The 24534-nt window shown below is 60.3% G+C and overlaps 4 protein-coding genes and 1 non-coding gene across 7 annotated transcripts; 3 read left to right on the top strand and 2 right to left on the bottom strand.

The window, feature by feature from the left end:
* Positions 1-1029: 1029 nt before the first annotated feature.
* Positions 1030-2428, top strand: LOC128152396 (ras-related protein Rab-42-like). Its single transcript, XM_052810617.1, has 2 exons — positions 1030-1289; positions 2014-2428. The coding sequence occupies exons 1-2, from the start codon at positions 1030-1032 to the stop codon at positions 2426-2428; spliced, it is 675 nt and encodes a 224-aa protein (XP_052666577.1).
* Positions 2429-2953: 525 nt separating this feature from the next.
* Positions 2954-4557, top strand: LOC128152859 (ras-related protein Rab-39B-like). Its single transcript, XM_052811530.1, has 2 exons — positions 2954-3222; positions 3967-4557. The coding sequence occupies exons 1-2, from the start codon at positions 3008-3010 to the stop codon at positions 4397-4399; spliced, it is 648 nt and encodes a 215-aa protein (XP_052667490.1). The 5' UTR covers positions 2954-3007; the 3' UTR covers positions 4400-4557.
* Positions 4558-5597: 1040 nt separating this feature from the next.
* On the bottom strand, positions 5598-13201 carry TAF12 (TATA-box binding protein associated factor 12). 3 transcript variants are annotated; one of them, XM_052811560.1, is made up of 7 exons: positions 13076-13192; positions 11558-11704; positions 9422-9673; positions 8167-8244; positions 7750-7864; positions 7217-7305; positions 5598-6071 (listed from the first exon to the last, which is right to left on the bottom strand). In XM_052811560.1, the coding sequence occupies exons 2-7, from the start codon at positions 11624-11626 to the stop codon at positions 6036-6038; spliced, it is 639 nt and encodes a 212-aa protein (XP_052667520.1). In that variant the 5' UTR covers positions 11627-11704; positions 13076-13192; the 3' UTR covers positions 5598-6035. The 3 variants fall into 3 exon arrangements, with proteins under 3 accessions (XP_052667520.1, XP_052667522.1, XP_052667521.1); XM_052811562.1 differs by lacking the exon at positions 11558-11704 and having other exon boundaries at positions 13076-13201; XM_052811561.1 differs by lacking the exon at positions 8167-8244 and having other exon boundaries at positions 13076-13194.
* A 322-nt stretch (positions 13202-13523) lies between these two features.
* Positions 13524-13652, top strand: LOC128153169 (U11 spliceosomal RNA). Its single transcript, XR_008238865.1, has one exon. It is a non-coding gene; the product is annotated as a U11 spliceosomal RNA (small nuclear RNA).
* Positions 13653-13819: 167 nt separating this feature from the next.
* On the bottom strand, positions 13820-24428 carry LOC128152912 (discoidin, CUB and LCCL domain-containing protein 1-like). Its single transcript, XM_052811636.1, has 15 exons — positions 24278-24428; positions 21395-21616; positions 18632-18769; positions 18192-18243; positions 17892-17964; positions 17553-17686; positions 17352-17389; positions 17037-17231; positions 16164-16285; positions 15906-16074; positions 15689-15781; positions 15399-15489; positions 15169-15206; positions 14850-14972; positions 13820-14369 (listed from the first exon to the last, which is right to left on the bottom strand). The coding sequence occupies exons 1-15, from the start codon at positions 24381-24383 to the stop codon at positions 13927-13929; spliced, it is 2037 nt and encodes a 678-aa protein (XP_052667596.1). The 5' UTR covers positions 24384-24428; the 3' UTR covers positions 13820-13926.
* Positions 24429-24534: the final 106 nt, after the last annotated feature.

Here is a 24534-nt window from a genome sequence, read left to right as displayed (position 1 = left end):
TGGATCTCCAGGCAGCTGCTCCATGACTTGGATGTGCTCTCGGATGTACTTTTTTTCTCCTGGAAGTACGTGTGTCTGACTTGTTTTTTCTGTCGAGGTCTGTGCTCCTCGTAACACAGAGTTACTGCCCGAGGGAGCTGATGTGGAAGCGCTTTGCACACCAGAGCTGCATTGACCAGGAGCCAGTCTTTCCCTTCCTCCAGACACTGGAACTGGTGCAGCAGCTACTGCCGGAGCTTCCCCCTCTGCAGCCCCGGGGCGGTGAGTCCCTGAGAGCGCAGGAAAGCTGCGTGGGAAGTCACGGAGGTGCATGGAACGGCTCCTGCCTAGGGAACGGCAGTGTCTTACAACGTTGCCAGCATCCTCTGCTGGAGCCCTGGTGACCGGAGTTGCCCATTTTTTCACGATGGAGAACAAGTTGGGGGTGGAAACAGCCCCAGAGCTGTTGGAGCGAGTCTGTTATTCCTGGTCTCTGCACAGCCGTCGGGAGGGAGAGGGCCGGGCGATGGCAAAGTCCCCACGCCGCTGCAGGTGACCTGGGCTGTTTGCAGAGAGTACCTTTGTCCAGGGGACGCAGAGTCGGTGCCTCTGACCCCTCTTCCCTTCTCCCCGTGGGGACTCGAGAGTCCTTTTCCCACAAAGCTTGTCCCTCCCACCTCTCCCAGAATTTTGGCTTCCTCGGGCACCAGCCCCTCTGCGGCAGCGTGTTCGTACACTCGCAGCCTGGCTGTCCCCGTCTTTGTCACTGAAACTAGGCAGCGGGACACAGCTGGGATGTGACACCACCAAACACAGTGTCCTGGGGACAGGAGGATGAGAACAGACCTGGTGGCTTCTCCCTCCTCCCTGTGACAGTTTATTTGTCCGCCCAGGTGACTGCGGCCAGAGCCGTCCCCAGGGAAGGTGCTGTGGGGTGGGGACAAGGGTGGAGACCTGTCCCCAGCCCCGCCAGCACAGCAAAGCCCAGCTGGGTCAGGATCTGCCAGCCTGGGACCAGCGAATCTGGCCTCGCCGGGCACAGCTGCCGGCATGGGGACGGTGACGGGTCCCCCCCGGAACCCCGACCCTGGGGGCCACTACCAGTTTCGCGTCATCGTGCTGGGGGACGCGGCAGTGGGGAAGTCGTCGCTGCTGCGCTGCTTTGCGGAGGGTCCGGGTAGGGGGGGCGTGGGGGCGGCTGCCCCCTGCCCCACCGTTGGCGTGGAGTTTTACAGCCGCACCATCCTGGTGCCGCCCGCCGGCAAGGCCAAGCTGCAGCTCTGGGACACAGCCGGCCAGGAGAGGTTCAGGTGAGGTGGGGACGGACGTGGGGACACAACCCCCATGTGGGACCCCAGCGCCCAGCTGACTTTACACCCTGGAGTGGGTGTAAAGTCCCTGGCCGGGTGTGCAGCGATGGGCAGCGATGGCTCGCTGCGATCCTGGCGCTTTAGGGGCTGTTGCAACCTTGTGCTGAGCTTGCAGGAAAGTCAGAGCTGGTTTTGGGGGGCAGGCAAAGCAGCAGGGTTGGGTGCCGGTCCTGGATTGCCGGTGGGCTGGGTGATTTCCTTCTGATTGCATCATGCTGGAGCCAGGACCTCCCAGAAGCCTGAAAGAGTCTCAAATGGGGTGTGAAGTGCTGAAGAGCTGGGTGCTGTGGTTGGAGCGAGTGGTCTCACGCTGCCCCTGTTCCTGGGAGCCCCAGGGTGGGTGTGGGGGTGCCCCATTTCTGTCCAGTGCTCAGCTCCATGGGCATCCACCCGTGGGTGCTGCCCCATCCTTGCTGCACCCCAGGCTGTAGGGGGGATGGAGGCACCATCCTCCTCCTCTCCTCTGGACCCCCTGAGTCTGGGGTGGGGGGGATGCTGAACAGAAAAGGGGGGGCCAAATGGTCTGGGCAGGTCTCCCCTTCCTGCTCCCGAGGTCCCAGCTGGGACCCAAAAATCCCCTGAGCCCCGTCACAGGGAAGAAGGTGTGGGAGCTGGCAGGGTGCTGGGCTGCCCCCCCCCAACCCCCCCCTCCCAATGTGCCCAGGTCTATCACCAGGTCCTTCTACCGGAGCGCGGCGGGCGTGCTGCTGGTGTTCGACCTCACCAACCGGGCATCCTTCGAGCACGTCCCCGAGTGGTACCGCGAAGCCGCCGGGGACCGGCCCCCCACCTTCGTCCTGGTGGGACACAAGTGTGACCTGGCAGCCGAGCGAGCCGTCTCGGCGGAGGAAGCCAGGCACCTGGCTGCCACCCTGGGCATGGCTTTCGTGGAGACCTCGGCCCGCAGCAACCTCAACGTGGAGCTGGCCTTCCAGACGCTGGCGGGGGGCATCCAGCGGGCCCTGGGGCAGGGGGGCCTCAACCCTCACCGGGGCTGCGGTGGCATCAGGCTCATCCCCAGCCAGAGCCGCCGCCGGCCCCCGGCACGGGGAGAGCCCCGGGAGCGCTGCCAGTGCTGATGGTGACGGGGGGGACTCACGGGACCCTCCACCCATGGGGATGTTTCTCTCCCCACGCAGCACCCCTGCCCTTGGGCGATGCGTGGGGCTGCGTCCCCACCCTGGTTTGGGTTTATTTCAAGCCTTAATTTGGGGGCTCTGAAAAAAATAATATTCCCCTGCAGGAGTGTTTTTAATAAACCTGAGGCTTTTCTGCACTAAATAAAGGCTGTGCCGAGTGCCAGACCCCTGGCAGGGACACATTGCCATGCTCAACCCATGATATGGGGGATGCTCTGCTTTGGGGAGGTCACTGGTGGGGTAACCCCCACCCACGTCTGCCCATGGCCGTGCCACTTGAGGGGCCTCTTGTCCTGGGGCCACCCTCTGGGAAAATGGGACCAGGCATCCCCCCGAGTGCTTCCAGCTGGATGGAGCCAAGATAAAGGGAGCAAAGGGGCTCCAAAGGGGCCACCCAGCACCCATGGCGGGGCGGGAACGCCTCCTGGGTGGAGGAGTGGAGGCACCCGGTGCTGCCTGCCTGCCTGTACATGCGCCCGACGCGGGGGCGGCGGGTCCCAGCCGACGGCGGAGGCACCGATGGAGCCGCGGTGGCAGTACCAGTTCCGGGTGATCATGCTGGGGGACTCGACGGTGGGGAAGTCCTCGTTGCTGCGGCGTTACACCGAGGGTGTCTTCCTGGATGCCGTCAACCAGACGGTGGGGGTGGACTTCTACGTCCAGTTCGTGGAGCTGGAACCGGGGCTACGGGTGAAGCTGCAGTTCTGGGATACGGCCGGGCAGGAGCGGTTCAGGTGGGTCCGGCTCCGGCCACGGCGTGCGGAGGGGGCGATGGAGCCGGGGAAGTCCCGGGAGTGAGTTGTTCTCCTGGATTTGGGGTGCTGATGTTGTGATCCCAAACCCGGGGAGGTCCTCAATACAGCTGCGTCCCCACTGGTTCGCTTGCTGCAGGGAGCCCCATGGGTGAGGAACCACGATGCCCGGCACGGGGCAGGCTGCAGGGGCCCAGATGAGCCAAAGCCAAGGGTGTCCCCAGGGAAAGAAGCCCTTGGGGTTGCCTTGTGAGCCCTGGCTCCAGCTCCAAAGTGGATACGGGACTCCCCAAGCAGCCCTCTGCCCCACCAGCTGCAGAGGGACAGGGGAACAGGCTGGGAGCCCACTGGGAGCTGGGCAAAGCGGCTTCCTCAGCTGCCAGGAGCCTGCCCACCTCACTGCTGGGGCTGCCCACCGCCGGCCAGGCTGGCTACTGGGGACAGGGGAGCTCAGGGGATGTGGCTGCCGGGCACGGGAGAGTTCGGGGGCTGTGGCTGCAGGGGACGGATGAGCTTTGGTGGCTGAGCAGGGACAGAGCTGCCTGGACCGCTTGCTCATACAGCAAAAGGGCCGATTTTCCTCCTTCACATAGTAGCCTGGGAGCACTGTGCTGGTTGAAAGCAGGAGGACGTGGCTGGGGCTGCTCTGCAAGCAGGGGAGATGCTGCCCAAGGCAGCAGAGGGGAGCCCCGGGGGCTGCTCACCCCATTTCTCTTTGCGCCCCAGATCCGTGACTCGCTCTTACTACCGCAACTCGGCTGGGGGGATGCTGCTTTTTGACCTCACCAACCGCGCGTCCTTTGAGAGCATCCGGCAGTGGCACCGGGAGGTGACGGACACGGTCCAGCCGTTCAGCATCGTCTTCTTGCTGGTGGGGCACAAGAGTGACCTGGCAGGGCAGCGGCGGGTGGGCAGGAAGGAGGCAGAGAAGCTGGCAGCCTCGCTGGGGGTGCAGTATGTCGAGACCTCGGCCAAGGATGCCAGCAACGTGGTCCAGGCTTTCCAGATGCTGACGTTGGCCATCTACCAGGCGCTGCAAACAGGGCGGCTGGCTCCCACTGAGGCGTGGGACGGGGTGAAGAGCAGCGTCCCGCTGCCGGCACCGCTCAAGGCTCGGGCACCGGAGAAGGAAGAGAAGCGGAAGAGATGCTCGTGCTAGAGCTGGGGACGCTGGCAACCTGCCCCGGCGGGGTTGGGACACGCTGGGCTCTGCCCACCGCGATGCACAGGAGGTGAGGCAGAGATCGAGCAGCCGGGGTGCAGGCAGGAGCAGCAAGCGACTGCAAGGGCACATTAAACACCCCCTGTTCACCTCTCTGCCTGCCCGTGTTTTACTGGGGAAGGGTGAAGTCGCCTGGCTCGATGGGGCAGCAGTCTGCAGCGAGGTGGGTGTCACCCACCTTCCTCTATTCTCTCTCCGAATTCCCTTTCTAGAAGGCTGTCCCCATCCCCCCGAGAGGAACCACAGGTCCCCCCGGTCCCAAGTCAGATCAGTGCTGATCTGAAACTCCTTTTACTACCCAACCCGTTCACTCAGAGCTGATCTCCTCCGTGCTCGGGAGGGCGAGGTGGTCTGGTTTGAACAGCAGCTTCTCCCAGGTACCCCCGAGCTGGAACAGCCCGTGAACAACTCTACATCCCCCCCGGCAGCAGCCAAGTGCAGCTGCGGTGCAGGAACAGCTTCCCTTCGCCCCGAGCGCCCGTCCGACTGGCCTCACCCAAGAGGCTGGGTGTTCTTATCGCACTCCCCGGGCTCCTCAGCCAGCACTGACAGGAGAGGAGAGAGCCTGTACCGGCTTCTGAATTACTTCAGCCAAGGCGGTTTCCCCCTGTAGGTTACCAGGAGGCCGAGGGTCCCAGCAGCAAACCGGGCAGGGAGGACGGGCCCCACTCCTGCCCGCGGGTCCACAGGAGCCTCCCTGTTGTGCAGGGGAATCTGCAGAGCTGCCAGCTCCTCTTCACCATGACAAACGGCCTGCGGCTTCTCTGACGGAGACCGAGCAGAGCAGGCAGGAACAGGCAGGGGGATATGGCCTTTCTTTATGTCCCAGGCAAGAAGAGAACCAGGATCACTTTGATTTCTTGTCCTCAGTCACCATGTCCCACTCCTAATGGTCTGAATGTCGAAGCGATGGGCAAACTACTCGCGCTGGGCTGGAGGTGAGGAGGGGAAGCCGCCTGCCCAGCCCCATCAGCATGGCAGAGGCCAGCCAATTCCTGCCACTCACTCTAAACCCTAGGGCAGGAGATCTCTTACCAGAACAGCACCACACGCAGAAACCAGGCAACGTGGAGGCTGCCCATTTCACTTGCAACCCCTCCGTGTGCTGTTTGAAGAGCACAAGACTGTGCCATGGTTTTAGATTAATAATTTCTTTATTCATGTAAAACAAACGCAAGTATTTATAGAAACACTGACATTACAAAGTACTGGAGCAGGTAGGGGCAGGAAGGAGGAAACAAAAACCTCTACAGATGCTTCTAATACTGTCCCACACAAGATCAAATGCTCTGTCCCTTGGATAATCACTTATACGATAAACCACTTTCAAGTCACAAATAAAAGTCTTTGTTTTGAGATATGTTGCACTCTTAGGGGGAATGAGGAAGGGGGCGTAGAATGTTTTTGGCAGATCTCCTCATAAAGTCAAGATATTGCTGCACCGTTAATAAAAAATATATGCTTCTCTGTAAAGCATTAAAAAAAATATCCCATGGATGGCATTGTGGAGGCTTCAGTGGAGAGGCAGATATCCCAAAATGCAGTGGCGTCTTCTCCCAGCTCTTCCCAGGGGCTATTTCTTGGTAGTTTTGCGAATCAATGCCATTCTCTGTAACAAGAAAGAGAAAAACGTGGGAAGCCGAGCATCTCAGACAAGGTTACTGCAAAACAACCTGTCACCGTGCAGGAACAAGGTATCTCGGGTTCTCTCAGGACACTGCCTGACTTGTTTCCACACAGGTCTTTCAAGTCCATTTGAATCTTAATGGGGTCCCAAGCTGGAGCCAGAGTAAAAGAAAGCGTCTGTGCTCCTCTCCTCGACACCCGGGGCTGGCAAGTGAAACACCGACACTAGTGGGGGCAGTGGGATTAAACAGAGCATGAGATCAAACCCCACTTCAAAGCCTCCTCTCTCTCTACCCAGCGGTTGCTGCAGGAGCTTCAGGAGAGGACATGCAGTATCATCCATGAATTGTGACGGCTCCCGCAGGGCAGTTCCCTCCCTGGCTCTGACCGTACACTTAAAAAGCGATGGCCCAATTCAGTTAAAGCAAAACTAAGGGGAAAAAAACCCCCAGAGCTGCTCAGCTCCGATCTACAGCTGAAATCCCAGGACAAAGGTGTGCTCTCCGCTACACCTTCCCAGGCCTTTAGGCTTTTTGCAGCTGTTTAAATTCTTGCAGTGGCGAGCAGCCCAGGTTCCCGATCCTTACACACAGACACGGCAGGTGTCGCACACTGCTCACAGAATACAGTGCTGGGCCGCAGACATAAAATGGCCCCAGGAACTTGAGCCACAGCCTGGCAGAGCCCTGTGGTTCACCTGGAACATCCAGAGTCCTGGAGCGGTTCGAGGGGCTACACCTACATTTAACCCCCCATGCCTGGGTATGGATTTTCTAGTGAACCAGAGGAGTTGTCAGTGTGTTTTCAGTCCCTTCTGCACAAAGACGGAGCACAGGATCTGCAAGGGGGCAGCTGACAAGTTACTGTCTGCAGCATTCAGCTGTTTTTGAACCCTTCCAAGCTGGGCTACCCTTTAGACAGTGAGTACCGCTGCTTCTCTTGGGGCACTGAGGAGCCAGAGCAACTTCAATCCTCTCTGCACAAACAGGCAAGGAGACTCTGGAAGTTATTTCAAGTCCAAATCACTTGGAAGAGGCTACAAATTCAAATTGTGCCAGAAGTCCACAACCACCCTCCCTGTGTCAGGCTTCTACCTTGCAATTCTCACTGTTACTGAGGGCTCCTTACCTGTTTGTGAGCTTCTGTAGTGCAGGCTTTTTTGTAGGGCCTGATTTCTTCAGAACCAAAGCCCGGGATCCACATGTTCCACTGACGCTCTGGAAGAGAGACCATAGGTCAGCACGCTCTACCCCAACCGCCCACCGCAAGAGCGGCCTCATCATCACGAACGTACCGGCAGCACACCCGCCTGGAGCCAGTGCTAGAGACGTGCTGGTGATCCGCATACCAGCTATAAAAGCTTCACAAAAGCAGAGTAGCGGAGGGCTGCACAGCATTAAACATGGTAAAGATGCAGTCCCCGTGCTAGGGACCTTCCAACACAGGCTGATGGACAGCTACAAACCGCACAACTGCAAAATTTGGAGAGGGGATGGTTAGGGGCAGCCACCCCGTTCATCCCCTGATTATTAAGACATTATTAAGCAGCAACAGATCTGTAGCTACTCACAGGTTTCCACCCCAACCATGCCCTGACTTCAGAGCATGCACCCAGCTCTCAGCTGAGGGGGTTAAAAAAAAAAAAAAAAAAAATCACTCACCAAGATGCAACTGGACATCTTTCACTTCCAGGGTGTTTGACTTGCGATGCCGTGCAAGCTGGCAGGCAGCCGTCACCACGCTCTCTATGAAATCATCGGCAATCTGCAACAGCATCTGTGGCAGAACGAGGACAACAACCAGTCTTATGAGTACTGAGCAGCTGAAATTATGCGGAAAGCATGAAAATGAACCCTCAGAAGGTAGTATTTCAAAGGCGTTTGCTACAATTGCTGTTTTAAAATCCTTTTTGACACTGGGACACAGAAGCAGACAGGGATGGCTGAAGGCTGCAGCGAACATGAGAATACAGAAGTGTAAAATGAACCAACCCTCCCCACCTTGGACAAAGGGCCACCGGTCCGTGAAAAATCCCAGATTAGCTCTTTCCACAGCCCCTGCTATGGGTTGGTACCTACTTCCTCCACATCTTCATCCAGCTGCTCGTTCGGATCCACCTCACGCACCAGGTCCTGCAGTTTCTTCTTGGTTAAAACCTGAGTGTGTGGGAGAAGAGGAACAATTGGCTGCCCTAGTTTAGCAAAGCAGCTGCCCACACAGCCGCAAAAGACCTCCTCCCCCGCTACACTGGAGGCCCAAGTCATACATGTTGACACAGCATATCAGTTCAGGAATGGCAGAGATAAGAAATATCAGGTGTTAAGGAGTCATTTTCAAGCACCAGTGGTTGCTCTGAACGGAAAGTGGAATGCAGCAGGCCAGGATAAATAAGTCTCCTGCACTAAACTGGCACTAAAATGCCACCGGCTGAAGTAAGGCGGCTGGCAAGAGGAGACAAAGGCAAAACTAGAAGTCTTAAGAGGCAGACAGCAAGTGCAAGCAACGTATCAGCGACTAAATTTGTGCTCAGGGCACAAAGGAAGTATTTCCATGGCTCTAGTGCTTATCAGCTTTAGTGTTTCAAATGGAAAACAGAGATACGGAGTGCTGGGTTATTCTAGGGCAGAAGGCAGCACCCTCTCAGACCAAACATGGCAGGGAGCAGAAATTTTACTGCTGCTGAACAACAGCAGGACACTTAAGTCTTACAGGATATGGATGAAAGCTATCACTGCTGATCTGTCAGCCTGGTCAGATGAATCAGACACACGTGGGAAATTCCTGCCCTTCCTGGTTCCCTTACACCAATGGTGGAACTGCTGTGCATGTGTTTGTGTCGGGGGACTAGTACACTTCCCAGAGAGGTCACGCAGAGACACGAAGCCCGCAGAGAGATCAGGGTGTATTCCTGGAACACTCGCTGGGCAGCAACATATTTTATGCACATCAAAGACTCCACACCACAACAAGCAAACACGCAAGTCAGCAGCTCCTGGTAGCGATGCTGCCTCTCGCACCACCCCAGTAAGATGGAGGCTACAAACCTGCACTTCTATTTCTCCCATCTAAACCACATTTTAAAAGAATTTCCCAATCACACCCCCAATATACATTTTCCTGAGACTGAAAAAACCTCTACATCTACAGCGTCCATACACCATCCAGCCTGAAAGTGCCTGGGAGGGAAGAAATACATGAAGGTGTCTGCTCACTCTGTAACTGATACTTTAACAGACACTAAGTTTTTGCTGGCAGTTTAAGGAAGGAGAGGAATTAAGCCACAGGCAGGTCTGGGCATCTCCCCCACTGTCCTAAAGTCAGGGATGAAATTACCTGGTTGCTTTCAGGGCTGAGCCTTCCTCCTCCGCTGGGCGTGCCGGGCATCTTTGCCACGGTGGTGCTGTTGGCCATGGAGCTCTGTGGGGGAGTGCTGGCTGGTTCCGGCTTTATCGAGGAGAAGTTGGAGAGGTTGATCAAGGTAGAAGGGCCAAACTGGTTCATAATCTGTTGGGCTTTAGCTTTTAGATCATAAAGCTTATCTAGGTCCTGCTTCTTCTTGGGGTTGTGGGGACCCAAACCAATCAACTGGAAAAGGAAACAAAAGCCACAGTTAGCAAACAGAGAAGCAATTCAACGGGGCGATCGCATCTCTGTTCAGAGTAAGCCACAGCAACCTGACAGGGCCCAGAGGTTTATAGAAGATTGGGTCTCTCTGGATGCAGCAAGAAGGGAGGAGCAATGTTTAGAAGAAGAGAAAACTTTCCCTGGTATATGGAATATGAAGTTTGCCTCAAGAAGCACAGCGGCTGCACGCACTGCACTGACAGGAGGCTGGAGCTCTGCAGCGGCACTGACCCGCCTGCTCATTCTTCGGGCTGAATCCCACACGTGTGTCCACCCCTCGCCCTCCGGTCAGGGCCTTTCTGAACACATTTCACTTGGACCACAAACAGCTTCAAGGAAGAGACCACACAAAGAAGATTTAACTAAAGGACGCAGCTTGCTCCCACGGCAGCAATGCAGGGGAACAGCAGGCACAGCGTTCGAGTCTTCATCTCCACACTCCACGTGCCTGAGACACAGGCCAGAAGACGACAAGGTTCAGGCTCCCTTGGGTGTCTGCCGCAGGGTGGAGGTCTCGTTTTCAGCAACACCACACTTCAAGCCCGGTCTGCAGCAATCCCTCGATGCGGGCTTGACAACATAGGGTTCGTTTTCAGTTCTGAGCGCGCGAGTCTTGGGTACTCAGAGGTAATGTTGACAGAGAAACACACGTGCACTCCCACACCTTTGATTTGTTCTTCCCACACCGGGCAACAGTAAATGAAGTCAGATTTATTGAGCTGTTATCAGTGAACTAGAAGTGAGTTGCGGCAGCTTAACTGGTTACTCAGATGTTCCAGGTTAACCCTTTGGTGCCTGAAGTTATTCAGGTTATTGGCCACTGAGCTAACACACAGCCTGACTGGCAACTACTATATTTCATGGCTGGAAGGCTCTAAACCCCAGACTTGATCAAGTTTTGCTCTGTCCTTACCGCTCTGTAAAAGGAAACTTGTCCAAACCCTGGACCTTCCACCCCCACAACCACTGTGGGCAGTGGTGACAGGTCTGTCATGTGAAATGAGCATTTAAGGAACAGTTTGATGTAAAAGCCCCTCGTGCAGCGGGTGCAACAGCTGCTGTTGGGCCCAGAGATGGGTCAGAAGCAGCTGCTGAGAGCAGACGCCTCTTCTGAAAAGCCTGTGCGTCACAGAGCGAACTTACTCATGAGAGAAGAAGGGAGTTTGTTGGAACAGCTTTACACGTTCACATGCAGAGTGATGAACAGAGCGTCTGCTACCTGAGCTACAAATAGACATTTTCCCCTCATCAGAGCAAGCTTTGTTAGTTTGGATTAATTCATACCAAAACACAAACCAGAAATCACACAGGAGCGCTTAGAAGTGGCTGCTTTAGTGCTTCATGCCAAGGCAGGCTCATGCACTGCCGCACCTACAGACACGGAGCCCTTTTAGGAGAATTTATATCCAAGACACACTTCAGTAGCAGCCTCAGCAAGTTTCTAGCTCAATTTTAACTGAATTAACAATGAGAAACCATTATGCTCACACCCTAAAACACCTCAGCTGGCATTTCTGGACAAGGAGCTCAGCACAAGATCAAGAGGGACTTCAGTGTGCTAGTCCTGGTTTTAGCTTAGGCTGATCTTGGGCTGTTCACCCCACACTTCACTTTACAAATCCACAAAGCAGGAATCCTTACCCACCATGCAGGGCAGAAAGCTCCGAAATCCTTGGGCAGAAAGCACTTTATTAGCATAAAGTTGTTTTGTTCATTTAGTTCTGGATCTTATCGCACCCTTTGCGTGCCGTTAAGATCACCAAACACAAAACTAACGGGATGCGCAGATTCCCAGGACAAATCCCACATGCCGGTCCCACGGCAAGCCCCAGGTGGTTTACTTACAGCTATCTGAGTGTCTAGATCTTTAATTACATCAGCAACCGCTGTGGGGCCAGCGAACGGAGAGGCCATTTTCCAAAGCCTTCCCAGTACATCAGCAGTCAGCGTTAACCTACTCTTGCTTCCTCCTCTTCCATATAACTCTCATTCCTACAGGAATACCAGATATTTTTCGTATCACCCACTCTATAATAAGATTGTGAGAGGAAACAGTTTCACACAAGAGAGCACGCGTTGTCCTTGCTATGGCGCAAGAGGGTTTATCTATATAGAAGATATTACACGATCACCACGCGAGCGTACGGTGCTGCAGAGGATGAGGCATCTCCCAGGATCCTGAAGTGGGAACAAAAGTTTAGTCAAATTCCCTTTTTCTGTTAGAAGACAGAGTATCTTGGTATCTGCTGTCAGCAGCGATGTGGAGGTGAGCCCGGACCTCTGCAACAGCAGCCTCCCTCCGTGGCAGCAGTAGGTCTGGTGGCCGCAGTTAGCATCACTGACTCTCAGTGATCTGCTGTAACTCATAAGCAGTGGTACTACACACAGGGTTACAGCTGTAATTAAAGCCTACGTTAAAGCCAAACAAACCTTCAGCGCATTCCCTGGAGTGCTTGGGGGCTCCTGCTTCCATTAAGACATAACAATTTTCACCAAATATTTAAATAGGTTTGCAAAGGACTATACGGTCCAGGCATCTCTTTATTGTTAATAGAGAAAACTGGTAAGGTTCTTGGGTTTTGCTTTAGTTATTATAAATGCAAATGCGAGACAAAGCCCTCCTTTACGCTGCCAGAGGAAGCACCTGTTACAAGCACTTATCCATTGGGTGCACTAGCTACAACGAAACGAGCAAGAAAGTCCTTTTTTTCCCCCCTGGACATGTTTGTTAGCTGCTGACGGGTAACTCAAGCCTTCTTTCTCCCCGACACACAGCTTCCAGCTTCACATTCTACCCCCGAAGCACCGACACTTGGCATCTAGAGAGGCGACAGCTCCACACACGCCGCTCATAAGAGTTTTTCTTCCAGCATCTTCCCAGCCGCCAGCTTAAAGAGGTCACCAGCCCCAGGACTGCCCACGGGGAATGCTGTTATGGGACTGAACGGAATCTCCCCGTGTTAAACGTTTCCAGGAGCTGCTGGAGAACCGCGGTGAAAGCCGTCGGGAAGAGCCAAGGTCACCGACAGCCGCCCGGAGCCGACATCGTCCCGCACCGGGCCGGGCCCGGCCTGTCAGGGCTGTGGCGGGGGGGAGGATCCCCCCTCAGGCCCCGGGATCCATCCCTCGCCTCCCCCGCCCCGGCTGCTGACCGCCACACACGCGAGGGGTTGGAACGCCGGCTGCAGGCCTGGCCCGTCCCGGGGAGCGGCGGGGCACGGCCTACCGCGCCCACCCCCGGGCTCCCTCCCGGGTCCCTCCGTATTTTAGGCCGTAAAAGCCGGTGTAAACCAACCGGAGCCTCCCACCACCGGGGAAAAGACACCCCCCCGCCCTCCGAGCGGCCCCGCCGCCGTCCCGTACCTCCCCATGACCCGCGGGCGGACCGAGGCACCGCCGCCGGCTGCGCTCCCTCCGCCGCGCACTCCCGAGCCCTTCCGGGGGCACCGCCCGCCGCCACCCGGAAACGCTATCGGTCTACAGTGCCGCCAATCCGGAGGGAAGGTGGCTGCGCATGCGCGCCGCCGTGCCGGCCAAAGGCGCCCCCTCGCGTCCTCGGTGAAGGCGCGGCGGGGAGGCGCCCCAGCATGCCTCGCGCGATTTGCATATCGCTGGGAGGCCAGCGAGGCGGGGGAAACGGCGTTTTTTGGGGAAAAAAATGCAGAAATGGGGGGAAGAAAGGTGAAAGAGAGAGAGAAAGAGAGGACGAACTGAGATCCGGGCACTGTTCTTCGGACGTGAAGCGCTCCTCGCCGTGATCTCGGCAGTACCCTGGCACTTTCCGGTGCCGGCGGGCCGGAAGCGCAGCTTTAAAAAGGGCTTCTGCCGTGCGTGGCACGGGGGGGTCACATGGCCGCCCCCGCGGAATCGACATCAAGAGATTTCGGAAGCACAATTTTTGAAGTGGGGGCCGCCGGTAACCGCTTGTTCCGGCGCCCCGGGTAGCGTGAACGGTAGAAGAGGGGTGGCTGGGATGCGGTAGAGCTAGCGCTCTCGCGAGGGGAAGGAGGCGGGACTCACGGCTGCGGAGCGGTGAGCGGCGGTGTCAAGGCTCAGAGGTGTATATAGACAGATATATATATATTTAAATAGGATTGATTGTTCTTAGAAAGGATTCCCGCCCTGGGACGCCCGGGGAGGTTCACGTTCGGAGCACGGTACCCCCGCCCCACCCCGGGACAGTGCCGCTGGGCTCCCCCTCTCCCCTCACAGCTTCACAAGGCTTCGTGGTACACGTGTGAGAGGGGACAGTCCCCCAGCTGGAAGCGGGAGCCCTCCGGAGAGGGGACGTCCCCAGCGGGGCTGGCAGTCTGCTCCGCCCGGGGGGTCGTGCAGGCCCCGCCGAGCCCCCAGGGAGGGAGTTCTCCGGTGGGCAGTTCCCCAGGCCGTGGTGCGTCGTACCGCAACGGGAGGGAACCAGGGTGGCCCGTGATGCCGCAGGGGCTCCGGCGGGTGCCGGTGGGCTCAGGCTCGCTGAACGGCGTGGCGTACTCGGGCTCGGGCGGTAGCGGCTCTGCGTACTCGTGGTATTTTCCCGGCACGTCGTAGTGGCTCACGACCAGCGGCAGCGTGTAGCCCTCGTCCGGGAGAGGCTTGAAGGTGGAGGGACCCGTCTGGCTGCTGGGGCTCACCTGTAGCAGGTCTGGCTCGGCGTACTCTGCAACAGGGTTGCCGGGCTCTGAACTGGGGACAGCGGGGGGACTGTCCCCACAGTGGCGAAGGGCTCATGGTGGTGTTCCAGACGTGGGTGGGATGGGTGGAAAAAACAGGTACATCTGGACCCCCAAGGCTGGGAAAAGCTGGGCAGAGGCATGTCAAAACCCATCCAGGGCAGGACACCCACCCCACGGGGACGGGCACATCCCTCTGCCCCAGCACAGAGCAGGAGTCCTGGTGCCCTGCGGCCACCTTCCAATGCCCACGCCTGTGTTTGAGGTGGAATAATAATAATAAAGATAAATAATAAGCCCTGCCAGGGTCTCCCTTTTGCACAAGACCATGATGCAGGATGAGGGTCGACCAGAGTGGTGCTGGAGGAAGAATGGGCAACCCAGGGCGTCCCCAGGGTGCAATGGGTGAGACACTGCTCCGGCTCTGGGCTGAGAGGCACCCATTTGTGCCCCAATGTCCCCGTTACCTGGCGAATGGGTCAGGCTGAGGTCCCCTGGTGCAGCCGCCGTGGGGAAGGAGGCCAGCGTGGAGCCAGGGGGTGGCAGGCTCTGCAGGGAGCACACCTGGCTCGACTCCAATTTGGGGTACCCTGAGTAGAGAGCAGAAACCCTGGGTTGTCACATACTGTCCCTTGGGGACAGACAGTGCCTTGGGGGCAGATTGGTGCCCCCAGGGGTGGGACAGCTCAGGGCTCAGCTGCAGCACCAGTTAAACCAGCTGCACCCCTCCTGATTTTGGCCCTGAGGCACAGCAGGACCCCCGGGGAGGGGCTGGGGACCCTTTACCTTTTGTGATCCCACAGTTCAGCTCCGCCGCCGGCTTTCTGCCAAGGGGAGAGCGAGATGGGGGTGAGGGGTCCCAGCCACCCTGTGCCCACAACCACCTACCTCCTCGCACCCGCTGCATGGGGGGCTGCACACCCCGGTACCCAGCAAGCAGCCGAACAGAGCCACCAGGCTTTGGGGAGGCGATGCTGGGTCCCCCGGGGCGAAGCGGGGAGCAGGATGGGACCCACCTCTTCCTGCGGCAGAGGAAAGCCAGCAGAAGGAGGCTGGAGCAGAGGAGCACGAAGCCACCAATGAGCAGCATCACCAGCAGCGTTGAGCCTGGGGAGGGAGGGCAGCATCAGCCCCCAGGTGCTCCATCCCACCCCTCTGCACCCATGGGTGCCAGGAGCCCACCCGGGGCTACCAGAGAAGGAAAATCAACGTGTTGTCACGGGATGGGCCCGAGTGGGTCTGTTGGTGCCTGGAGCACCCACAAGATGATGCTGCGCCCCAGGGACAGCCCCCTCATGGCACCCACCTGCCTTCTCCGGATCCAGGGCAACGCCGGAGATGGGTGTGCGGCTGGCTGGGTGGCTGGTGGGCACGGGGACCTCCTTGGGGACACTGGGCACTGCAGGGCAGAGCGGAGACCGTGAGTGTGGGACCACCACTGGGTGCATGGGGAGGCAGAGGTCCCTGGGGGACGTTTGGGATGTAGGGGGGTGTGGGGTGAGAGCTCCCACGGAGGGGCTCACCGTAGGGCCGGGGCGCACGGACCCGCGCCATCTGGCAGCCCACCAGGGCCACCTTCAAGGCCACGTGCTGGTGCCAGCTCTGGGGTGTGATGCGGACATAGCGGGCGACGATGGGGGGGATGAAGGCATTGGAGACCTCCCCGTGGCTGTCAGAGTTTCCTTCAAAGACCTGCCAGAGAGGGTGAAGAGGGTACCGATGGCCGAATGTCCACAGGCAGGGGGTCTGCAGCCCCCCTGTTGTCCCCTCCCCATGCCCACCTTGTCCTCCTGGCCACCGCTGCCTCTGTAGGGTCTCCAGTTCTTCCCGTCGCGGCTGGAGGAGACCCGGTAGGATGTCACGTAGTAGTCGTACTGCTCAGAGGAGCCCTTCGTGATGATGCCTGTTGGTGCAGGACCAAGCCCCGGGGCAGGGCCCTGCTGTCAGTAAGGGGGCTGGGGCTGGGGAATGGCTTGGGGGGGCCTCCATGTGCCCCACTGTGCCCCGTTGCATGGGGCAGAGCTTTCCCAGCTGGAATAATCCCCATCTCTGGGATACCCAAGTCCCTGCTGGGAGGGGACCAGGGGGGCAGGACATGTGACCCCCCCAGGGGTTCCCTCTGGCCCTGGGAAGGGGTTTAGGTGGCAGATTCGAGTGTCAGACCCCCCATTCTGCCCCCAGGAGCCAATAACCTCCGGCCCCGGCTGCCAGCCCTGCATTCCTCCCTCCTCCAGCCTCCGGCCGGACAATGTCCCCATTTTCCTCCTCGCGGTCGCCAGCCGCTGCACAAAGCCCCCGCTTTCGGCAGGCTCCGGCCGAACAAAAGGCGCTCGCTGGCACCAGATGCAAGAGCATAATATTAACTTGTTCGTCCCAGAAACGGCTGCGGGGGGGTGGGGGGGGCAGGGACAGCAGGGACAAAAGGGGGACAGGGACAGCTGCGGGGGGTTGGTGCTGTCTGCATCCCAGTTTGCACCAGTAAAAGCATGGCACAAGGAGGTCCAATGCCTCCTGGGAGTTATGGGGGGGGGTCTGAGCAGTTTTTTGGGGGGGGTCAGTGAGGCTGGCACCCATGTCACCACGGGAAGGACAGTGGTCAGGGTGGCACAGGGACAAGGGCAGCGGTTGTCCCCCCTCCTATGGCCGACACTCACCTGTGACGTTCCTGCGGGCACCCAGGTCCAGCTCCAGCCAGGCGGCCTCGGAGCCGGGTTCGGCTGCCCAGGAGTGTCCGGTGGTGCCGAGCGTTGCCCGTTCGGCCGCCCAGGCTCGGTCCTGGCCCAGCGCGTCCACCTCGTGCCACCAGGACGAGGCGTTGAAGGCGGCCACCTCCAGCGCATCGCCGCAGGCTGGCAAGGGGAGAAGGCAGGCTGGGAGCCTGGGACCCCCAACCGGGTACGGTATGGGGGGTGGCACTACGTTTGGCAGCCAAAATTGTGGCTTAATTTCAGGGGAAATGGCAAAAATACCTTTGTGGAATACGAGCCGCTTCTCAGAGAGGGATCCCCTGCAGGGAGGAAAGGAGGGGGGAGCATCAGACAGGGGGTCCCCAGGTGAAAAACCCTGGGGGTCTCTGACATCGAGGGGTGGCAGTTCCCCAGTGTCAGCACGGATGGGTCCCACGGCTGGGTGTGGGGTGCAGCCGGGGTCCACAGCCCCTCCTCGCGCACCTTTTGGAGTGGAGCCCGTTGGCGAAGGCTGACTCGTAGAGCGTGATCCCCTTCTCCCGGGACAGGGTGACCTGCCCGCCCAGCTCGTCCGCGATCACCCCGGCATGCACAGCCGCCTTGCACAGCACCGAGGTCTGCGGGGAGCAGGGGAGGGGTGAGAGCAGACCCCCCCGGAGGGTGCAGGGGCAGGCACCCCATGGCCAAACCCATCCCCTGCGGTCTGCTGGGGGGTGACAATGAGTAGCCACACATGCTGGGGACCGTCCCCGGGAGGTGCACCCATGGGTGCCGACCTGCGCAGCAGGGTGCCCCATGGGGCGAGCCGGGCTCTGCACTTACATCCCGGTAGCCCTGGCTCGGGTTGCCCCAGATGTCTCCATCGATGTCCTTGCAGCCCGCGGGGCAGTACACACTGAAACACACGGTGAGGGGGTTCAGGAGTCGCTCCCATCCAAATCCCCTCTGCACACCTGCTTTGCTCCCCATCCCACCTCGGTTGCACCCCAGGAGCCCTGGGGCGAGCGCAGCCTGAGCACCCGGGAGAGGGATGGGGATGAAACCGGGGCTGATGGGGACCGGCAGCAATGCCGGGGCGGGGGATGCCAAAGTGGGGACCACTCACGCCCCCTGGCCACTCACCTGACGTGCTCCTGGGTGTAGTGGGTGCCTCGAACCAGGCAGGAGACCAGGTCTGCAAGGCAGGGACATCCCAGGGTGAGGGACACCCCAGGGTGAGGGACCCCCACCCACTCGCCTCTGCCCCACTGCACCCCATCCCAGAGGGGCAGGGAGGGATGGCCCCTCAGTCCCTGCAACCATCGGCCCCATGCCAGCGGCTCTGCCTGATATTGGGGTCCCAGCTGACCTGGGGGTCCCAGCTGGCTGGGTAGCCTGGGGGTCTCCCATGTTGTGCCCCCAGCCAGGTAGAACATGGGTCTGCAGGAGCTTGGGGTGATGGGAGCCTACCCTGGGGTCAGCAAGGAGCTCCCTCCACCCCTGGCCATGCCCCCCGCCGTGGGCCAAGACACAGCCAGGGCGGGGGGCTGTCTCCACATCCCTGGGGGATGCTCCCACCCTACCTGGGTGCTGCGAGGTGGCATAGGACAGGAGGAGGCCTCGTCCGGAGCGGTGGCTGGTGCTGTTGAACAGGACGGTCACGGTGCTGGAGTTTGTCACCAGGAGCGGGGCGGCGGGGCCGGCGTTCCTGCAGTATGGCCCTGCCGGCAGGGACGGGGCCGTGGAGAAGATTGGGGCTCCCTGGGGACAGGCGCGGGCACCCAGACCCCGGGGTGTCACCTCCCCTGGCGCAGCCCTCACCAGGTCTGGGAGGGGGGCTCAGGTGTTTGGACTGTGCTTAGGGTGGTGTCAGCCCCAGGGTGGTCCCACACCCAGGGTGGCCCATCCCCAGGGTAGCCCCAACCCCAGGGTGGTCCCAGCCCCAGAGCAGTTACATCTGCACTATGGGGGGGACCTGGGGCACAGCCCCTCGCAGCTCACCCTGTCCCCACCGTCCCCCACCTCTTCCCCGCTGCCATGCTGTCCCCCCGCAGCCACAAGCAGCACTGGGGGAGATGCACAGGGGTTGGAGCTGGACCAGGCTCCCGGGGGAGCACCCCAAGATGTCCCCACATCCCCAGGTGGGGACAGACAGGCTCCCGGCTGGGCAGGGACCCCCCACACTTCTCAGAAACACCCCCCCCCCCCAGGGTCTTTTCATTCCACCATGGTTGGGACAGCACAAGTGGCCACCAGCCCTTATCGGGTGCCTGTCACCACGTTCCCCGCTACTGGGGCTGGCATGCACGGTGTGGTCCCACAGGACCCCAAAATGGGGGCTATGTCCCCATCCCCTCCCCGTCTCCCCTTTCACAGGCACCGCTGAAGCTGCCTTCTAAATCCCCCCATTTAATCCAAATTAATTTGCAGTCTCCATCTCCCTGATTAAAACTTCGGCTTAGCAGGCAGGCAGGTTCCTTGGGGACATCTCTGGTCCCTACCAGGGACAAGAGGTGGCCCCAATCCCTGGACTGCCATCACCCCCCAGCCCTGCATCTCTCTGCTCTGCATCATGTCCATCACCAGGGTCTCGGGGCACCCAGAGGTGCTTTAAGCAAATGCCATTGTTGCCCTGGGGACAGGGAGCTGTGTCCCTGTGTCCCCATGGTGCTGGTGGTAAAAACCCCGCCGTGGGGTCGTGCCGTGCCTCAGTTTCCCCAACACCCACACCCTCGCCCTGCCTGGGTCGTATTTAACTGAGAGGTCGAGCGCAGGGGATGTGGGACAGGGCGTGCGTGCAGGGATGTCACAGGGTCACAGACGTGATGGAATGGGGGCTCTGCATGATATGCAGATGACACGCATATAAGATGCAGATGACACACATGCACAGATTTCCCACCCACTGCCAGATGCCAGCGCTGCCCTGAGCAGATGCTGCCGCGGTGCTGCCACGTCTGGTACGGTGCCCACCCAGCCGGTGGCTCCAGAGACCCCCTGGGTGCTGGGGACCCCTCGGCCAAGCCGTGGGCTGGAGGCTGCCACCCCCGCGGGGACCCCGGCACGTCCCCAGGCAGGATCAGCCCGGGCGCCAGACACTGGGTCTGAGTCAGCAGGAGGGAACCCACAGCCTCCGCCTGCTCCGGCTGCTTCCCGAAAAACATCTGGGACTTCTCAAGGGCCAGCGTCAGCCGCAGGCGAGGGAGCGGGACCCTGGCCCAGCCCTGCATCACCCCCCGCTCGCTGACACGCACGGCCCTGGTGAAGGCATCTAAAGGGGCTGCGGGTGCCCGGCCACGTACCCAGCCCCCCACTGCCTCCGCCAGCCCCCCGGGAGCATCATCTGGGGGTTCTCCCCTTCCCACGTTGCTCTGGGACCCCTCAGCCTGGGCCAGGCAGTCTCTCGGCTTTGGGGTCCCGGGAGATGGGGACAAACATGTCCCCGAGGTCACAGCAGAGGGGATGGGGACCGGGGACCTCACATACTGTCACCCCTCTGGGTACCAACCCAGAAAGGGTGAAAGTCCTGGAGAACAGGGAAAAATCCCGGTTCTGGGAGCAGTGGTGGATCCAAGCTGGCTTCTTTCCACCCCATGTTTCCCATAGCATCCCCTGCCCAGCCCCTGCCCCTCACCAGGCCTCGGGGCTGCTCCTCCACGCTACCCCATCGACACCCCAGCAGTGATACTTTCCCCCCCCACCCCAAGACATCTCCCCCAGCACCCGCCGTGCTCCCAATGCTGTCAAATCCCTCCAAGACCATTAAATCTGTCCAGGAACATCCTGGAACCATTTGGGCAGTGGCTGGGTGGACAGAATTAATTAATTGGTGGCTGCATCTGGTCCCAATTAGGTGCCAACCCCTGGCTTGGCAATAGCCCCCTCCTCAGGTACCCCTCTCCTCGGATACCCCCCTCCTCAGATATCCCTCTCCTTGGATACCCCCTGTACTCAGGTACCTCCATCCTCAGGTACCCCCCTCCTTGGATATCCCTCTCTTTGGGTACCCCCATCCTTGGGTATCCCCTTCCTCAAATACCCCTGTCCTCAAGTACCCCCCTCCTTGGATATCCCCCTCCTTGGGTACCCCTGTCCTTGAGTACCCCCACCCTTGGGTACCCTCCTCCTTAGATATCCCCCTCCTTGGATACCCCTGTCCTTGAGTACCCCCATCCTCAGATACCCCCCCAACCTTGATGAAATCAGCTAAAAAGCCAGTTTTTCCCAATATTCTCCTTATCCAGGACTTCACATAATGTGATATCACACACACGCCCCGCCCCATCCGCACCCCCTTGGCAGGCGCTGCCTCAGTTTCCCCTGAGACCCCCCCACCCCCCCATTACCGTAGGCGGTGCCGGCCTGGGGGTCGGCGAGCAGCAGGGAGCTGCGGGCGCAGTGCTCGGAGGGTTCCAGGTCCACGTCCCCGAAGGCCAGGAGGAGGGAGGTGCCCGGGGGGGCACGCAGCCGCCAGCGGCAGGCCGTGTGGTTGGGGTAGGTGCCCGGGTAGTTCTTGGAGCTGAGGGTGCCGCTGTGGGGTGTCAGCAGCGTGTGGCCGCAGCCGTCCCCTGCGGAGAGACCGGAGCGGGGTGGGAGGGGGTTCAGCCAGGCTGCTCCCTGCCTCAGTTTCCCCACTTGGCATGGCTCCAGGGACACCCCACGGGCACCTGCAGCCCTTTCAAATGTTTTCCTCGTCTGAAACATCTTTTTTTTTTTTTTGCAGCTTTTCTGGCTGCTCCCCCCATCCGGGACAGTCCGCGGGGGGATCCAGGAATGAAGCTGCCTCAGTTTCCCCCATACCCAGCCAGCGCAGACCTGCACCTCCAGCTCCTCTCCATCCCCCAGGGCAGGAGGACCCCAATTTTTGAGGGGATACAGAAGAATGTAAGGAGGAAATATCCCCCCCCCCGCCACGGGGCTGTACAGCACCGGGCAGCCCCCAGCTGCAGCCTTGACCTTGAGGATGACCTTGGGCAGCTGCATCCCCATCGCCTCCTCCCCAGGGCGGTGCCAGCACCCACCACAAAAGGGGCTTTTCTCCTGGCTCACCGCCCCCGGGCACGAGGGAATATCCTGGAAACTTGAGTTGAAAGCACCCGGTGCCAGGGACCGGCCAGGATTTCTGGTGGAGCTGGGGCAGGATTGGGGAATGGGGAAGGGCAGGGAAGGGGAAAAGCACCGCTCAGCCCCCTCTGCATGGGCAGGGGAAATGTGGGGGTCCATCGTTCAACCCCCCCCCCCCGCATCCCCAAAAAGCTGCTGCTCCTGCCAAGCATCATCCTGGCACAGCCAGAAAGAAAAGCGACGGCGGGCACGGCTTTGCCCCCGCCTTGGCTCCCCTTGCCGTCGCTGGGAGACGGCACAAAGCACCAGCAGGGGAAAATCCTGCAGGGATAAAAAAAAGGGGGGGGCCGGAGGCGGAAGATGTCAGCCACCCCACAGAGCCCACTCCTCCCCAGCCTGCGGAATGGGCTGCTGGCCGAACCCAGGGCCATTTATCCCCGGGCAGGGATATAAATCCCGTTTCCCTCCTGGCTGGGCAGTGACCCCCGTTATGGCAGAGCTGGGAAGGATCAGGCCCTCTGGGGCTGTAGGGGGGGCACCAGGGACAGGCTGGATGGGGGGTAACAGCATGGGGGACCCTGGGGCTGCTGGAAAAGTGGCTCCCAGAGGGGCTGCTGTGCCAGTGGGAGAGAGATTTGGGGTATTTGGGGGGAGTTTCTGGCAAGGAAGGTCAGAGGCATCAGGATCTGCACGGAAAATCCTCTCTGGCCAGGACAGCCTGGCATGTGCACCCGAGCTGGGGGTCTTGGATGGCCCCCCCCCCCGCTCCAACTCCACGCCTGTGGGTGTGGAGAAACTGGGGGGACCCATCCTGGGAAAAACCCATCCCAGGAAAGGAAACCCTTGGTAAAAGCATCCCAAGTGTGGCCAGTGCATGCCGGGCAGGCATGCCAGAGATAAGCTGAGAGCTGCAGGCGCACCCGGGGATTTGGCTCCGAAGATGCTACCAAGGGGCCGAGAACGGTGAAGGCAGAGCCACGGGGGGGCTGCGGACTTGCTCCCAGCCACGGGAACATCCTCCCCCCTCCCCCCAAAAAATCAATTGCCAAAAAAATGGGAAAACTGGATTTCCGCTGGGTGAGGGCGAAGCCACGGCTGGGCCCCCGCTGGGGCCATCCCTGCCAGGGATTTGTTTGTTTTCTCACAGGATGCGGGAAAGACACAACAGGGCGATGCTCCGGGAAAAGTCCAGCACGCTCCCGCCTCTGGCACGCTGTCAGCCCCGGGAGAGCTCCCACGTGTCCACCAACGGGTTTGGGATCCGGTGGATACCCGCTGTAAGATGTCTCCCAAATCACACTTAGGGAACGCAGCAGGGTTCTGCGCCCGGTGATCCCGTCCTGGCCTGTGCCTCAGTTTCCCCTCGCTGAGAACGATGCTTTGGACGTCCCATCCTCGTCTCCTCACTCTCGGATGAGTTGAGGACAAGCGGCGCCAGGGAAAATCACATTCTCAGGATGAGGTTTGCCTGAACGTCTCCTTGGGGCCTTCCCGGACCCCAGCGGGTGCAAATCCCCCCAGAGCGATGCTGCTGGGGCCCGCAGCATCCCCAGGATGGAGCCCACTGCCCAGCTCTCCCAGCTGTTCACCGTAAGCTCCAGCGATCCTCTTAAACTGGGACAGAGTCGGGCCCCTGGGGATTAGGGATTCCCGGGGAAAGCCCTGCGGGCAGACGGAGGGGACTCCAGGACCCTGGCACCGGGAGCGGGGTAGGACAGAGGGAGCGGGGGCTGCGGGGAGACCAGGCGGGTGCGGGACCGGGGTGATGCGGGGGGGGGGGGGTGGAGGCGGCGGGGAGCTCGTCCTGTCCGGTACTGGAGCAGAGGGATGGCGGGGACCCCGTCCCGGATCGGAACCGAGGCAGGTGGCCAACGGGGACGCCGTGTGGTCCCGGTCTAGGGACAGCGAGATACTCGGATCGGTACCGGGGAGCCCATGCTGGTCCGATCCCAGTCCGGACACAGTGAGGAGCCCGTCCCGGATCGGTCCCGGGACAGAGGGGAGCCCGTCCGGTCCCGGTCCCGGTCCCCATCCCTGACCCAGTCCCGGTCGCGGCACACGACCTATCCCGGCGAGTGAAGGGGAGCCCCGGTGAAAGCGGGACCCCCGGTGCCGTGTCCCGCTACGGTGTCCCCCGCTGCCGGTGCCCCGCAATCCCCACTCACCGTCCTGTCCGCCGGCCGGGCGCAGCCCCAGAGGGCCCAGCAGAAGGCAGCGGCGGAGCAGCGCCAGCGCCAGCGCTCCCCGGGCCGCCCCGCCGCCCGCCCGCATCCTCCTCCTCCCGCCGCCGCCGCCGCCGCCGCCGCCGGCGGCCCCGCCGCGCCCGCCGCCCAGCGCCCGCCCCGCCGCGCCCATTGGCTGCCGCCGCCCGGCCCCGCGCCGCCATTGGGCCGCCTCGCTGTCAGTCAACCGGCACCGCCCG

The sequence above is a fragment of the Harpia harpyja genome, chromosome 16 (genome assembly GCF_026419915.1).
Source record: "Harpia harpyja isolate bHarHar1 chromosome 16, bHarHar1 primary haplotype, whole genome shotgun sequence".
Taxonomy (NCBI): domain Eukaryota; kingdom Metazoa; phylum Chordata; class Aves; order Accipitriformes; family Accipitridae; genus Harpia; species Harpia harpyja.
The sequence above is the reverse complement of the archived record's forward strand: the minus strand, read 5'-3'. Positions and strand labels throughout refer to the sequence as shown.

Bases quoted from the DNA above. Each gene is read 5' to 3' on its own strand.
- TAF12 (XM_052811560.1), bottom strand. From the start codon at position 11,626: ATGGCCTCTCCGTTCGCTGGCCCCACAGCGGTTGCTGATGTAATTAAA. The intron at 9,674-11,557 runs GTAAGTAAACCA...TTCCTTTTCCAG, and splicing joins ATCTAGACACTCAGATAGCT to TTGATTGGTTTGGGTCCCCA. The intron at 6,072-7,216 runs GTAAGGAGCCCT...TTCTTGTTACAG, and splicing joins CTACAGAAGCTCACAAACAG to AGAATGGCATTGATTCGCAA.
- LOC128152859 (XM_052811530.1), top strand. From the start codon at position 3,008: ATGGAGCCGCGGTGGCAGTACCAGTTCCGGGTGATCATGCTGGGGGAC. The intron at 3,223-3,966 runs GTGGGTCCGGCT...TTTGCGCCCCAG, and splicing joins GCCGGGCAGGAGCGGTTCAG to ATCCGTGACTCGCTCTTACT.
- LOC128152396 (XM_052810617.1), top strand. From the start codon at position 1,030: ATGGGGACGGTGACGGGTCCCCCCCGGAACCCCGACCCTGGGGGCCAC. The intron at 1,290-2,013 runs GTGAGGTGGGGA...CAATGTGCCCAG, and splicing joins GCCGGCCAGGAGAGGTTCAG to GTCTATCACCAGGTCCTTCT.
- LOC128152912 (XM_052811636.1), bottom strand. From the start codon at position 24,383: ATGCGGGCGGGCGGCGGGGCGGCCCGGGGAGCGCTGGCGCTGGCGCTG. The intron at 21,617-24,277 runs GTGAGTGGGGAT...GTCTCTCCGCAG, and splicing joins CCCGGCCGGCGGACAGGACG to GGGACGGCTGCGGCCACACG. The intron at 17,232-17,351 runs GTATTTTTGCCA...TCCCCTTGCCAG, and splicing joins GCGGCTCGTATTCCACAAAG to CCTGCGGCGATGCGCTGGAG.